This window comes from Mercenaria mercenaria, chromosome 18 (assembly GCF_021730395.1).
Source record: "Mercenaria mercenaria strain notata chromosome 18, MADL_Memer_1, whole genome shotgun sequence".
NCBI classification, from domain to species: Eukaryota; Metazoa; Mollusca; class Bivalvia; order Venerida; family Veneridae; genus Mercenaria; species Mercenaria mercenaria.
Genome location: NC_069378.1, coordinates 52,256,745 through 52,270,439, shown reverse-complemented (window position 1 = coordinate 52,270,439; position 13,695 = coordinate 52,256,745). Strand labels below are relative to the sequence as shown.

General features: G+C 32.8%; 2 protein-coding genes across 2 annotated transcripts in view; both read left to right on the top strand.

Annotated features, from left to right (window-relative positions):
- Nucleotides 1–645, top strand: part of LOC123539296 (uncharacterized) — a 34,690-nt gene extending 34,045 nt beyond the window's left edge. Inside the window, exon 22 of the mRNA XM_053530073.1 lies at nucleotides 501–645. Within this exon, the coding sequence (XP_053386048.1) occupies nucleotides 501–596 (96 nt within the window). The 3' untranslated portion in view covers nucleotides 597–645. The remainder of the gene's footprint in view (nucleotides 1–500) is intronic.
- Nucleotides 646–2,919: 2,274 nt separating this feature from the next.
- LOC123539059 (uncharacterized) overlaps nucleotides 2,920–13,695 on the top strand; it is a 48,965-nt gene continuing 38,189 nt past the window's right edge. Inside the window, exons 1-8 of the mRNA XM_053529942.1 lie at nucleotides 2,920–3,064; nucleotides 3,793–3,840; nucleotides 4,184–4,225; nucleotides 4,431–4,478; nucleotides 4,917–4,997; nucleotides 6,510–6,599; nucleotides 8,483–8,533; nucleotides 13,281–13,352. Coding sequence (XP_053385917.1) covers nucleotides 3,052–3,064; nucleotides 3,793–3,840; nucleotides 4,184–4,225; nucleotides 4,431–4,478; nucleotides 4,917–4,997; nucleotides 6,510–6,599; nucleotides 8,483–8,533; nucleotides 13,281–13,352 — 445 coding nt within the window. The 5' untranslated portion in view covers nucleotides 2,920–3,051. The remainder of the gene's footprint in view (nucleotides 3,065–3,792; nucleotides 3,841–4,183; nucleotides 4,226–4,430; nucleotides 4,479–4,916; nucleotides 4,998–6,509; nucleotides 6,600–8,482; nucleotides 8,534–13,280; nucleotides 13,353–13,695) is intronic.

Below are 13,695 nucleotides of genomic sequence, written 5' to 3'. Positions count from 1 at the left end.
GCAATCACTTTAATAAGTCCTATCCGATTATAATGGTTTTGATTCAATATTTTAGTTTTGTTTTCATTTAAGTGAGCAGCCTGTCCGCTTAGCTCAGTAGGTAGAGCGTTGGTATACGGATCGCTGGGTCGTGAGTTCGATCCTCGGGCGGGGCAAATGTTCTCCGTGACTATTTGATAAACGACATTATGTCTGAAATCATTAGTCCTCCGCCTCTAATTCATGTGGGCCGGGATGTTGGCAGTTACTTGGGGTGTACAGGTTTATACTTGTACAGAATCCAGGAACACTGGTTAGGTTAACTGGCCGCCGTTACATGACTGAAATACTATTGAAAAACGGCGTTAAACCCAAAACAAACAAAAAATCACTTAAGCGACGAGACTTAGAGACAATTTATAAAGTATAAGATGAAAACTAGATGAAATAGGTTTATTGTAAGATATTTTGTGAGTTTATGCATGTTTATGCATGTTTCCGTACCTCATTTGTTCTTTCAGATTGCTATTCAAAGATGTAATGGAGTTCCAACAATCGAACATATTGAGAATGGATCTTCTGTCTATAATCTTAAGAGTTATTATGTGATTGTTTGAAATTTGTTTATAAAATCATAACAATTATTATGTGATTTTTGAAGTTTTATGAATGTTTTTTTTTTATTAAATTATTATATACAATAAGTGATTTTATTCATAAAGCGCGGACGCTTTGTTGTTTGTCGTATGTCTAATGTATTGCACTTCAATGATTTAATTGCATTAAAGAACACCTGAGTCCCATGTTTGACAGATATTTTCAATTTTACATTCTCGACATTTTAACTCACTTGGTTCAATCAAGTAATGATATTATATCAAATTGGTATTAACGTGCACCTGTTGTGGTACGGTTAGAAAGAAATGGGAAACTGTAGCCTGGTCATGAAATACCACAGGATCTTCAGTTTTTAGTGAACAAAGAAGAGTTATTTCAATTCAGTGCCATTCCACATTTACTATTTAACGTCCATTGATTGAAAATGTTGAACAAACTTTTTGTGCCTTTTTTCTACTTCGACGCGACGTTGGCATAAACTGGCGTTGCTTTTTCTGTCATAGTTGTTGCTGTGGTTCTTGTTGTGATAGGAAAGAAACCTGATTCTGGATACAACTGAAGTAACCAAAAACAACAATATGGAAGATCAAGTTATGATGAAATTATGATAATGTTGATATGTATGATATCGCAGTCATGAAACTTACATTGTAGCGGCTGTAAAAATACTCCCACCACTTAGACTCAGTGTTGTTATATTTTCTGGTCGTTTAGGATCAGGGAGTACAATCAGTATAAAAATGAACTGACTGAATAGCGAACAGTGTAGACCATAGGTGTGCAGGCTGATTTTAGTCTGCACTGGTCTCAAAGGTTACGATAACTCTTGCCGCCAGCAGGCTAAAGGCTAAATACAATAACTTGTGAAATCATGAATAAAACACATACACCACCAAAATATACTGTCTTGTATTAGTTATAGGTAGATTGAAGTGTTTCATAATATAGGTTGACAATAAAAGGGCAACAGCTCTAAGATTACCGATGAGATCATGACAAAAGTGTGTGATATTCTGTCAATTGGCTCCTCGGTTATGTAGTAATTTATGAATTTCTAAACAATTGAATAGAAATAACTCTGAGATTCTTAATTTGATCACGATGCATGCTGTTTATGCACCACTGGTTTAAACCTGTTTTATAGGTTTGTTTTTTTCTAATTAACTGCTTAAAAACGTAGAAATCTCGGAATTTTAAAGCAATTAAAGGACAATAACTCAGCAGTTACTGAATAAATTCGAAACGAAAATGATCTTGCACCACTCCATCATTCTGTTGTATTCTTGAGTGTTCTGAAATCCTATTAATCAACGCTTTTTAATTGTTTGATCCTAAAGATTTTTAAACAATTTGTACTTGATTTAAAGATTATAAATTTCTATCTATTAACTTCTTAGATACCTATGCATTTTAGAACAAATACGAACGATAACTCCGAAGTTAGTGAAGACATCCCGAAAAAGTAGCAATGACAAAACTGTCCTATTTTCATCTACATTTATATTTGCAATAATTTGCATGAGAATCCATCAATTTTATTTTGCAATTTATGAAAATATTTAAATATTGAGAGGGCAGTCACTCAACAGTTTCTAAAGAGACACTTATGAACCATGCGCATGCACCAAAAGATAAGAGGTAAGGGTAGATTTCTCGGAAGCACAGAGCACCAAAAGCGCAGCCACAGAGCCACGCAATAGTACAGTAGGCCCACAACAAAAAGAACCTGTAATGGAAAAATATTTCAGACGGGTTGCTTCAAACATTCATCAAATACATATTGATTTATGCTAAATATAGATAGAGGAGAAGGAAATGGTAGGGGCAAAATTGGACTGCGGGGAGAGGGGTGGGGGAGGAACCCGAAGAGGAAAATTGAACAAGGACGAAAATACAAAGGGAATGCTACGTTCCTTAATATCAGTCACACTACAACGTGCACCACGATAACGCAGACACTCGTGTACCAAAGATAAACATACAACCACGACTAACTGAGTAATATAGAAAAACGCACAAGCAACACATAAGGAAACAGTAGGGCACCGTTATAAACTCAAATCATACAAACGCACCAACACAAGTAGAAACAAAAAGCCTTTTAGTTGAATATTTTCCATCGGACAGATAATATTATCCGTTGAACAGAGATTTATTTTTTTGCTCATTAAAATGAAGTAAATTTTGAATAGCAATTCAGGTTCTGACAATTGAGCAGAGGGTAATTGGTGAAGTCAGATGTAAACATATCTTTCAAGCAGGTCAATTTAGTTTACATCATGACATTTATTTCATTTACATCAAAGATCGTGAAGTCACCAAAATCTGCACGTTTCATGAATGTAACAAACAATTTTAGACTAAAGTCTTATCTCTTTACTTAAAATGTCACAGACATCTTATCGTTCTGTCTAAAAGGTTTCTAAAAGTTAGATCTAGCTTATTTCTCCCGTCATGAATGTTGAAGGTATGTATTCTTTGATTGTATTCATTGTATTCATTATTTATTTGGTCATCAAATAAGTTGACGTCCAACTTCAAAAGTTCCAGGGCATATGTCAAGAAAAGAGCTTTGCTAGCTTTCAAGTCATACCGGCTTCAAGTCATACCGGTACTATCTAGGTCTTGCTTTGACGGTGGCGGTAGACATACATGTACTTTTCCCGAAATAATTCTGGCACGGGCAGGCACTTTAGTACAAGAACCAACCTCCCGAACGCAGCTGGAAGGCGTCCTCAGACAAAAGATTTCTTCCCTTCAAACGGGATTTCAACAGCTGCGAATGGCAAGTGGTTCGAATGCAGCGATCATCGTGGTCCTTTGGTATTATCAACAAAGAAGAACTTTAAGCGCCATCCGGGGGTCCTAACATTTACTTCACATTCCTGGCTTTTTATTTGACTGGTATAGAATGAGTAGTCAAACACTTTTAGCTTTTTTAGTTGATGGATAGTAGAAACAACACACAACAAAAACATAGAGTGCGTATTTTACTTTTAATAATTTAAAATCAAATTCAACTTATATGGCACGACACCACACCTTTGACACTTTTGGACAGCTAAAGTAATCCTGTTCTTTTTTTTTTTTTTTTAATAATTTCTCTTGATACAATGAAATAATACATATAGTATTTTGACATATTTTTGAAAGTCTGAAAAATATTTGAGCGAAAATGATTGATTTTTATTTTAGTAGTGGTATTTGTTCTGTTGACACAGCTCATTGGAGTAGCATGGGGCGGTAAATGTTTCTACTTAATTTTCATTGAATTTACTGTTTACACTCTTTCTAGTTATTGGTTTCGACTATTTATTTTGCTAAAGGTTTTCTTTCAAAAGAATTTTATTTTTAAGCGATTTACTTCCTTGAGTTCCGCGAGCAGATTAAAGTTTCTCGGTCAAGGGCATTGCTCATCTGTTTGTTAAGACGGTGTATTGAAGTCTCATGACTTTAAATTAGCATAACGATTATAAGACTGTATGCAGAGAATTGTGAACAAGTTCAAATGTAAAAAAAAAAAATTCGTACTACCCTGTCTAAAGAAGTTAGAATATAAATCATCAATGTTTTCTTTCGATTCCAGGGTATGATTACAGTCACTGTACAAACTATGCAGAATATAACAGTAAGTTGCTGAAAATTTTGTACTTTATTTCCAGGACGACTGTATGTCATATATGCAGTCACCTCTTGATTCAGTATGACGTTGACATATCAACAAGTACAATATTGATAGGAGCATTGGGCATGCATTGTTTTTATAAGCACATTTTCACGACACTGGACGATATCTGCTTCTATTCATAGACATTTATTACTTATACTTTCAGCCCTTGCTAACCTGATGAAGAACGACACATGTATGCAAGCGGATTCAGGTAATTATTATATTGTCGGGTAACATGTTTTTAAAATTCAGTGGATACATAAACAAAAGTATAAGGAAAGAAAACAAGGTCATTCTTCACAAGAAAGATCATCTCGACCTACGCACAACAGTATACACATCAGAAGTAATCTTTTCTAGGACCCCCAACCTCTCTAAATGTAACAAAAGTTATTCATTGTTAAAAAGTGATTATATAGTCTGTTTAAGGATAACCTATGTTTATAAAAAAACAAAAACAAACGCGGAAACGCTTTTATCTAAGATCATGATCCGTTATCAAAGCGAACAATGTATTGCTGTAGCAAATAATATAATAGACCAATGATACTTACGAAGACAGTTATGATCGCTAGAAATGTTTGAGTTGTTTTGTTAAATACCAACTGCATTATCAAAATATAAAAAAAGCTGGTTGTATTTGTTTCAGTATTCAAACAGCTTACGGCAATTAACATACAGGATGGTGGGCATGGTGGATGCAGGATTCATTTAATAAATCTCCTAGCAGGTAAGTTAACTAACATACAGGATGGGTCGGGAGGATGCAGGATATATGTAGTACAAATCTTAGCTAAAATGTTTGATGGCGGTACATGTTTTCACCTCCTATACAAATGATAAACTATATACTATATTTTACGCTGATAATACTGCTACCATATCAGATTTATCTTTATCTACTGTTTTTCAAACGTCTGATATCGCACAAAACTATATACTCTCTGAAATGTCAATGACATAAAAAACTTTAAATCTGATCAGAAATTTATAAAGATATCTGATAAAATAGTAAGGATTTCCATAAGTGGCAACTAAATGAAACAAAATAACTACGAACTCCGTTTGCATATCTTTAACCTTTAGCCTGCTGGCAGCAAGTGATTCTGCCTTTGCAAAAAATGCAGACCAAGTACACTGTTAGCTACTTCAGTAAACACCCCTTTGAATAATAAATGTTATTGCCCAAATTGACTGATGGACCAGTCAATTTTAGAAATTTAGCAGGCTAAGAGTTGAATCCCATTATATATAGAGCTAATTGATCAAATCAATATGGACGCAAACAAATCAAGCAAGCAAAATATTTGAAAACTCCGCAAATTTGGACGTAGTCTTGATATGACGTTCTAGTCCTTGGGATCATGGTGTACATCACTATAGCGGTGAAACAAAATTCTATCCAGGTCGGAACAGGTTTTTACTTTTTATTACATCTCAAGAAAAGACCCAATATAACCAAGCTTCCTATTATGTTATTAAGTAGCGCATTATGCTTCCAAATGACCTCGAATTTTAATGACTGAGTCTGTTCATGGGAGGTACTGAAATGTGCAACATCATTCACGTCGCCGAGCACCGGCTCAACCCAATGACAATGAGAGGACTCCAAGACCCTCTTGGACTAGAAATAATAAAAATCCTGTGTCTGGCTTTGGACTGCTTAACACTCGTATCTGACTAACTAGCTTCAGTACTGACTAGATTCAGAATAAATAATTTTTGTTCAGGCACATAAATACCGTGTCAACCTTTTTATTTCAAGTCGTTACATTTAAACGCAATTTCTATATAAAGATATATTTATATTCTGTTTGTAGTTCAGTGTATGCTAGACATTACGAATACTTTCCTATTTCTAGAGAACTTTAAATAAGATATTACTTTTCTATTGCTAGATCACTTTAGGTACGATATTACATTTCAATTTGGAGATCACTTAGGTGTCCAGACGATTTAGATACGATATTACGTTTCTATTTCTAGATAACTTTAGGTCCGATATTTTTCTATTGCTAGATTACTTTAGATACGATATTACATTTCAATTTGGAGACCACTTAGGTGTGACTTCTCAGATATTGTTTGGTTCGACATTATTATGATACTATTTCTAGATAAATTTGGGATCGATATTATTATTACTTAGGGTACGATATTGCCATTCAATTTCTATATCACTTTGGGTACGAAATTAAATTCTACAATTACTTCTTAACTTTATTCTATTCTATAATTTTAGATCACGTTGGAAGGCATGCCTCCACGCCAGTTAATTGTCATTGTCAAGGATGGAACAGACTACAAGAGTACCACACAGGACCTGTTGATGGTAATCAATCAGCATAAATTGTCCATTTTTAATTCATGTGAAGTAAGCATGTTAGAAGAGCAGCCGCTTTTATTAAGAGTCACAAAAAGAATGACTGACTTTAATTTATAAAAAGTTCAAGTTCAATAATAGCTTTATTTTTGCAACAAAGTATGGTAACATTCAATCTGCATGGACTTTTTCCTGTAAAGAAATGTAGGAACGTTCAACCTGAATATATTTGTTCTTGTAACGAAAAGTAGTAAAGTTGGAACTGAGTAGGGTTGTTCTTATACCGAAAAGCAGTAAAGGTCGACATGAATGGACTTGTTCTTGTAAAAATATGCAGTAAAGTTCGACTTGAATAGACTTGTTCTTATACCGAAAAGCAATAAAGTTCGAGCTAAATAGACTTGTTCTTGTTAAAAAATAAAGTAAAGTTCGACTTGAATGGACTTGTTCTTTAACCAAAAAGTAGTAAAGTTCGAGCTAAAGAAATTGCAAAGAAATGTAGAAAATTTCAACATGAATAGACTTGTTCTTGTAACGAAATGTAGTAAATTTCGGCCTGAATGGATTTGTTCTATGATGAAAAGTAATAACTTTAAAATTTAATGGACTAGTTCTTGTAATGGAAGATAGTACAGTTCGACCGGAATAGACCTGTCCTCGTAATACAAGGTAGTAACAGTAAGATATGGCCAGAAATGATATTCATGATATACATAACAGTTGTTCTAATGATAACTTTTATCGTCGTAGCAGTTAAGTCTAGAAAACTGCTTTCTGTAGACTATATAGAACGTGTTACAAAGATACGGAGTAAAATAACTGGTAATCTGCGAAATGAATTGTTGAGTAAATAACAACTTAATTTGCAAAATATTGTTGAATGTAATAAGTTATAATAATTATGTGAAATGAAGTGTTGAGTGTTATAAACTTTGTGAAGTATATTGTTGAGCGTGATAATTGAATAGGAATAAAGTGTTATTACTTGTAATCTGAGAAATGTATTGTTGGGTGTTGTAACTTGTAATATTGAAATTTGTTGTGTAGTGTTAATTGTAATCTGAAAAGTGTATTGTTGGGTGTTGCAACTTGTAATATTGTCGTGTAGTGTTACTTGTAATCTGAGAAATGTATAATTGGGTGTTGTAACTTGTAATATTGAAATTTGTTGTGTATTGTTACTTGTAATCTGAGAAATATATTGTTGGGTGTTGTAACTTGTAATATTGAAATGTGTTGTGTAGTGTTACTTGTAATCTGAGAAATGTATTGTTGGGTGTTGTAACTTGTAATATTGAAATTTGTTGTGTAGTGTTACTAGTAATCTGAGAAATGTATTGTTGGGTGTTGTAACTCGTAATATTGAAATATGTTGTGTAGTGTTACTTGTAATCTCAGAAATGTATTGTTGGGTGTTGTAACTTGTATTATTGAAATTTGTTGTGTAGTGTTACTTGTAATCTGAGAAATGTATTGTTGGGTGTTGTAGCTTGTAATATTGAAATTTGTTGTGTAGTGTTACTTGTTATCTGAGAAATGAACTATTTGGTTGTTAATTTGTTATATCAAAAGTGTACCATTATAACATATAATGGAAGGAATATATTGTTGAGCATTTTAACGTGTAATCTTAAAAATGCATTATTAAGTGACATTATATGTAATCTGAGAATTTTATTGTTGAGTCTTATTATTTGTAAACTGAGAAAACAATATTGTTATTTGTAATTATTTGCAACCTAAGAAATATATTGTTATTTGTGCTTGTTTGTAATCAGATAAATGCATTGTTATACTTTGTAACCTTTGAAATGCATCGCTGATGTTATAACTTCTATAACTAAGGTTAATACGTTTTGAAATAATATAAAGTCTAATTATATATTTTTCAGGGATAACAAATTTAAAGGACCACTGTCTGGCCTATTCTGGCGAGTACAGAGGTAAGTCTCGATTACTGCACAGTGATAAATTGCAATGGTCATTTTTTCATAACTTTTCCTCTCTGTATTTTCATATATTCATTATTTATTCAAATTATACACTTTTCTGCCCTTATGTAAGCGCACTCAAAATGAAGTTTGAAAACGCTGGTTATATTAGATGTATGTGCGGTTATCTACGATAAGATAAGATAAGTTTTATTTTAAGTCGGCAAGACATATAACAACACAACATAAGCTCTGACTGAGTTTTTTAACCGACTACTGAAAACAAGTGTAAACAACTAGCAACAAATATATAACAGTTGTAAATAAAATAATTTCATTAGTACATGGTTTAAAACAAATTACAACATAATAGTCTGCTTAAAATCTAAGGTTTTTAAATACCAGGAGTTTAAACAAATAAAATATAACTTTGCTTAGATTGCATACTATCCTTAACTACAATCTAACATAAACGAAAAGCTAAGAGACAAGGCAAAATAAAAGATGGTTTTAAACAAGCAAGTATTACATGAGAGCTTATTAGATATTAACCCTTATCAACTCTTCTACTGGGTATAGTTAGCAGTACCGCCACAAGAACTTAGCCATTTTTTAACACAATGCACAATACATATATTTTTAAGTGCAAGGAGGTTACAGTATAAATCACTTTTGAAGTACATAAATATGTCTTAAGCTAGACGCTAAATTAGTGACCACGCAATCATATCAATCCTATCACAGGGCTGTTACTGACGTTTGTATGTCTAATCTGTCCAACTAGTGTACTCGTCCAGTTGACAACAGATAGGCTTTCCTATGGTAAATAGAGAAGGCACAAAGGGCACCAGTGACAGAAGGAGATAAGCAATAACTTAAAAGAAACATGAAAAGCATTACAGGAAACACAAAAACCAAGTGTAACAAAAAGTTGAACTGAATAAGATCGGCAGCAACAGAAGGCACAATACATGCTGGAAAGGACAAACATATACCATACATTCAAACGTATATATGACAGTGGAATATTTTTATCATAACAGGAAACTATTATGCTAGCATATAAGCAACACAAACTGAAACGAGTCACTATTATATATTGGCACATACAGGCTAACATTAAAAGCACAGAAGATATAGCACATGTAGAAGAATATTAAACCATACAGAAGCATGCAGTCCATGACTCTGTAGGTTTGAATTTGTTTATTTGTGTCAGGCTGCCAATTTGCAGTCTTAACCATTCCAATTTGACATCATTGATTTAAACTGGCCAAAATTACGGGACCGACGGAAGGATTCAGGGAGAGAGGTCCAGAGTACAGGGGTTGCATACCTAAAAGAGTTCTTACCAGCTTTAGTAGATTTCACTTGAGGAATCTGTAAAAAATTAGAATAACGGAAATTATATCGACTGTATTGCTTTTGAATAAGATTGTTCAGGACTGGTGGAGATAATCCATGAAAATTTTAAAGTTTCCAGTGCCATTGTTTTCATACGCCTTATATGTAGACAAGGTAATTTGGCTTTAATTAAAAGTTCTGTATAGGATGACGAAAAATCTTCATAAACAAAGCTAAGTGCTCTTTCCTGAATTTCCTGAATTTTTTTTGTATTACCTTTTCAGCAAAAATGCCATGATAATGGACAAAAATTGAAATTAGATAGAACAAAAGAGTGAAAAATAGTAAACCTATTTAATTTACCTAAAGATTTTCCAGTACGTTTCAAAATGTTCAATTGTTTTTCAGCTTTCTTACATAAGTTACCAATATGATAGTCAAAGGAGAGTTTAAAATCAATGTCAACACCAAGTAACTGTTTCATCACATGTTATACTATTCCCAAGATTAAAAACTGGCGATTTATTTCTAGTTTTAGTACCAGCATCAATAGCCTGGAACTTATCTGGGTTTGCCTGCTTACAGTTGAATTGAAACCATTTAATCAAAACTTGTCTTTCTTCCTGCAGAAAACTTATCAAATTGTCATAATCTGGAGAGGACAAAGCAGTGTATTGTCATCAGCGTAGTTGTAAAGTTTACCTTTATTGATGAAGTAAAATATGTCGTTAATAAAAATGTTGAAAAGCAAAGGCCCCGAAATTGAACCATATGCAACACCATTTTTTAATGCTTGCTATTGTTACTGTATTTCCAATTTTGACCTGGTGTTTGGGATTGCTTAAATAACATACTAGAAGAGTGACAGAAGTTTCTGACAGGCCATAAGCTAACAACTTACTAAGGAGAATATCATGTGGAAGGCAGTCAAAAGCTTTTGGACAAATCTGTAGAAAATATCGCAGTATAAAACATTTACAGTATAAGTGTTTGAAAAAGTAATTTAAAGGTATATTAGACCCAAATTTAAAATTCGAAAACATGTACAGTTACTACAGACAAGTTTATTTGTATTAACAATACTATGCATTAGGTCACTGTATACACATACAGCTAAAACAGTATAATTGTGTTAAGCCAAAAACTAGAAGTTCTTTAATTATTTCTTTTTAACAATCGACTGTTTTTGCATGACATTTAATTATAATTGTAGCTCTACAAACACAATAGATATATCTTTAGTATAGTTGGATACATTTGATGAGGACTTTCTACATTTTAAGGCATTTCATATAAAAAAATATTTTAATGAATAATTACTATTGGATATCTTAATAAGTAACACACACAAATCACTTGGGGAAAACGAAGCAAGCTGTTCTAAATCTCTACGGTAGTTTGAAAGAACTTAATATTATATAGCCAAACAATGTATTTTTAACCTCATGTAATAGAAAACGCCTGAATTTTATACAGTTCAAACTCGGTATCTCAAATTCCAAGGGATCAAGCGTTTTACTTCGAGATAACCAAAATTCGACTTAAAATTATATTTTGGGCACGTGTTTTTTTTTTTGGACTGGGCTTGAAAATATCTTTGGGATAGCCGGAAGTTTGAGATAAGCGAGTTCGCTATGTCTAGTTTTAACTTTAAAACTACATACGGATTTGGACAAAGCCTTCCATAGGTCACATAAATGTATCAGTGTTTTGGAAAGAACTAATTGTATCGATAACGATAAACAAATTGAAATATGTTGATAAAATAACAGAGGGGAAGGCCTGTATTTCTACTGTGTGTATATCTGTCTCTAATACTGTGATATGATAAATATTCGTGCCGGACCATTTTTCCTGAGTTAGAATTGATAAAATCCACGATATTTTCCATTCGTTTTATGATGAAGTTTAGTGCCCTCAAAATCAAATCAAATCAACAAAAATATAGAAATATTTGAAAGTTTGCAGAATTTTAGAAGCATGACTGGGTTGTCCTCTTTTGTATTTTTTTTTTATTTTCATTTTGATAATTGTCTGTGATATCTACAATTTACATTCTATAGAAATAGTATGAAAGTATCTTATTTTCTGTAAGCAAAGAAGACTTCAGTTCAATCCAGGTCTATGGGTTTACTGTCACCGGACAGCCGACATAGATCAATACCGCTGCTCTATGCGCCACCGATGGGTTATCAGATTCACATATTATCGTTTTAGTTTGTATAAAATGCAATTATTTCATTGATAGCTCCATGAATGGATGAATTATTTCGGACCAGTTACTGCTTATGTTCTTTAAATCATATCTGATATTCCAGACGCTCATAATATAGTCTTGGGAATTTGTTTGTAGTCACTGACTCACGGTATGACTTATTTCATTATTCTAAGTCTGAAATGGTCACAAAATTTCTGAAGTCGTGACCATTGAATTTATTAAACGAGTTGAATAGAACAATACTGAGCCGAGTATTTCATTATCTTTATTTATCGAGATTGATAAATAAATTGTTGAAAAACATAAATGTAATATTCTTTTTATCCTAATATAGACCAAGTCAATTCGTCAAACGTATCCAATACTTAAAAGGACTTCATCTTCGAAGCAGTATTACGCTGACTAGCGCTGTCACTCAAACTCGACTAATTTTCATATCAATGACGCATGGTTTTATTCGCGAATCTCATCTAAATATTTATTTTTATGTAGTCTCTTGTAAAATAAAGAAAAGTAGAAACTTCACAGGTCGCTCAAAGTTGTAATGATAAATTATTATTAAGGAAGATTGTTTTTTTTTTAATTTCTTTTTCCAAAGTGGTGCGTACAATATTTCTTTATATGTGACTTCTTGTAAAGTTGTTATTTACGAAGATTGATTTTTATTTGTTTATTTTCCAAAGGGTTAAGTACGTACAAGTATTGTATGCCATGTATCACCGATGACCACGTTAGAATGGATTATTTAAATATATGATATTGCTCTTGTATTTGTATCAATGTACAAACTGAGTGTCATGAATAAAATGTTGAAAAATCTTGAAAAATTCTTGAATCTAATATCAAATAGATGTAACTGTTTTATTTCACTCCGCATTAGATAAATAGATGAACGAGCATGCCGCTTCAAAAGGCAATTATGAGTGAAGCTTTGGAATAAAGGTACTTGTCACCATTTAGTTTGTGGTCTTAACTTAGTTTTCTTCTATATCTTAATGTCTCAGCAGTGATATATGATTTTTGTTGCAAAACTGTGCAATAAAAATGGCCAAACGTGCAAGCATGGAAGGCAATTTTAACACTACTGCCCGTTCCCGACATGTTTAAACAGAGACATACCTCCCTTGAAATTAACGGTAAACAAAATATATCTGTTATCCGAGTAATCATCTACATATATGAACATTTGTTTTTCAGACATGTACAATCAGTTTTTTAAGTCCCAGTATTCGAATAACCACTATATGGCTTGCAGAACACATCACTCAGGTATGCAGTACAGGTTATTGTTAAAATATTCATGTTAAAGCATTCTAGTTCTTTTTGAGATATCGTAGATAATTCAGTTAGCACGTTCGTGTGTTTTAGCTTTCAAAGAAGAAAGTATATCGTAGTTGAAAAAGGCCACTATGAAATGCAGAACAAAAATGAATACAGAAGTGAGCTGAACAAGATTACAGGATATAAATGTACGCAAAGGAAAAAGTATAATATAGCTAGAAATAACCTTCATATGCTCCAAAACAATCTACCAAATAACCTCATGTATTGTACACTTGACACAAACTAGCTAAAGAATAATCGAGTTTTCTTGAAAATTTCAAACTTTGAA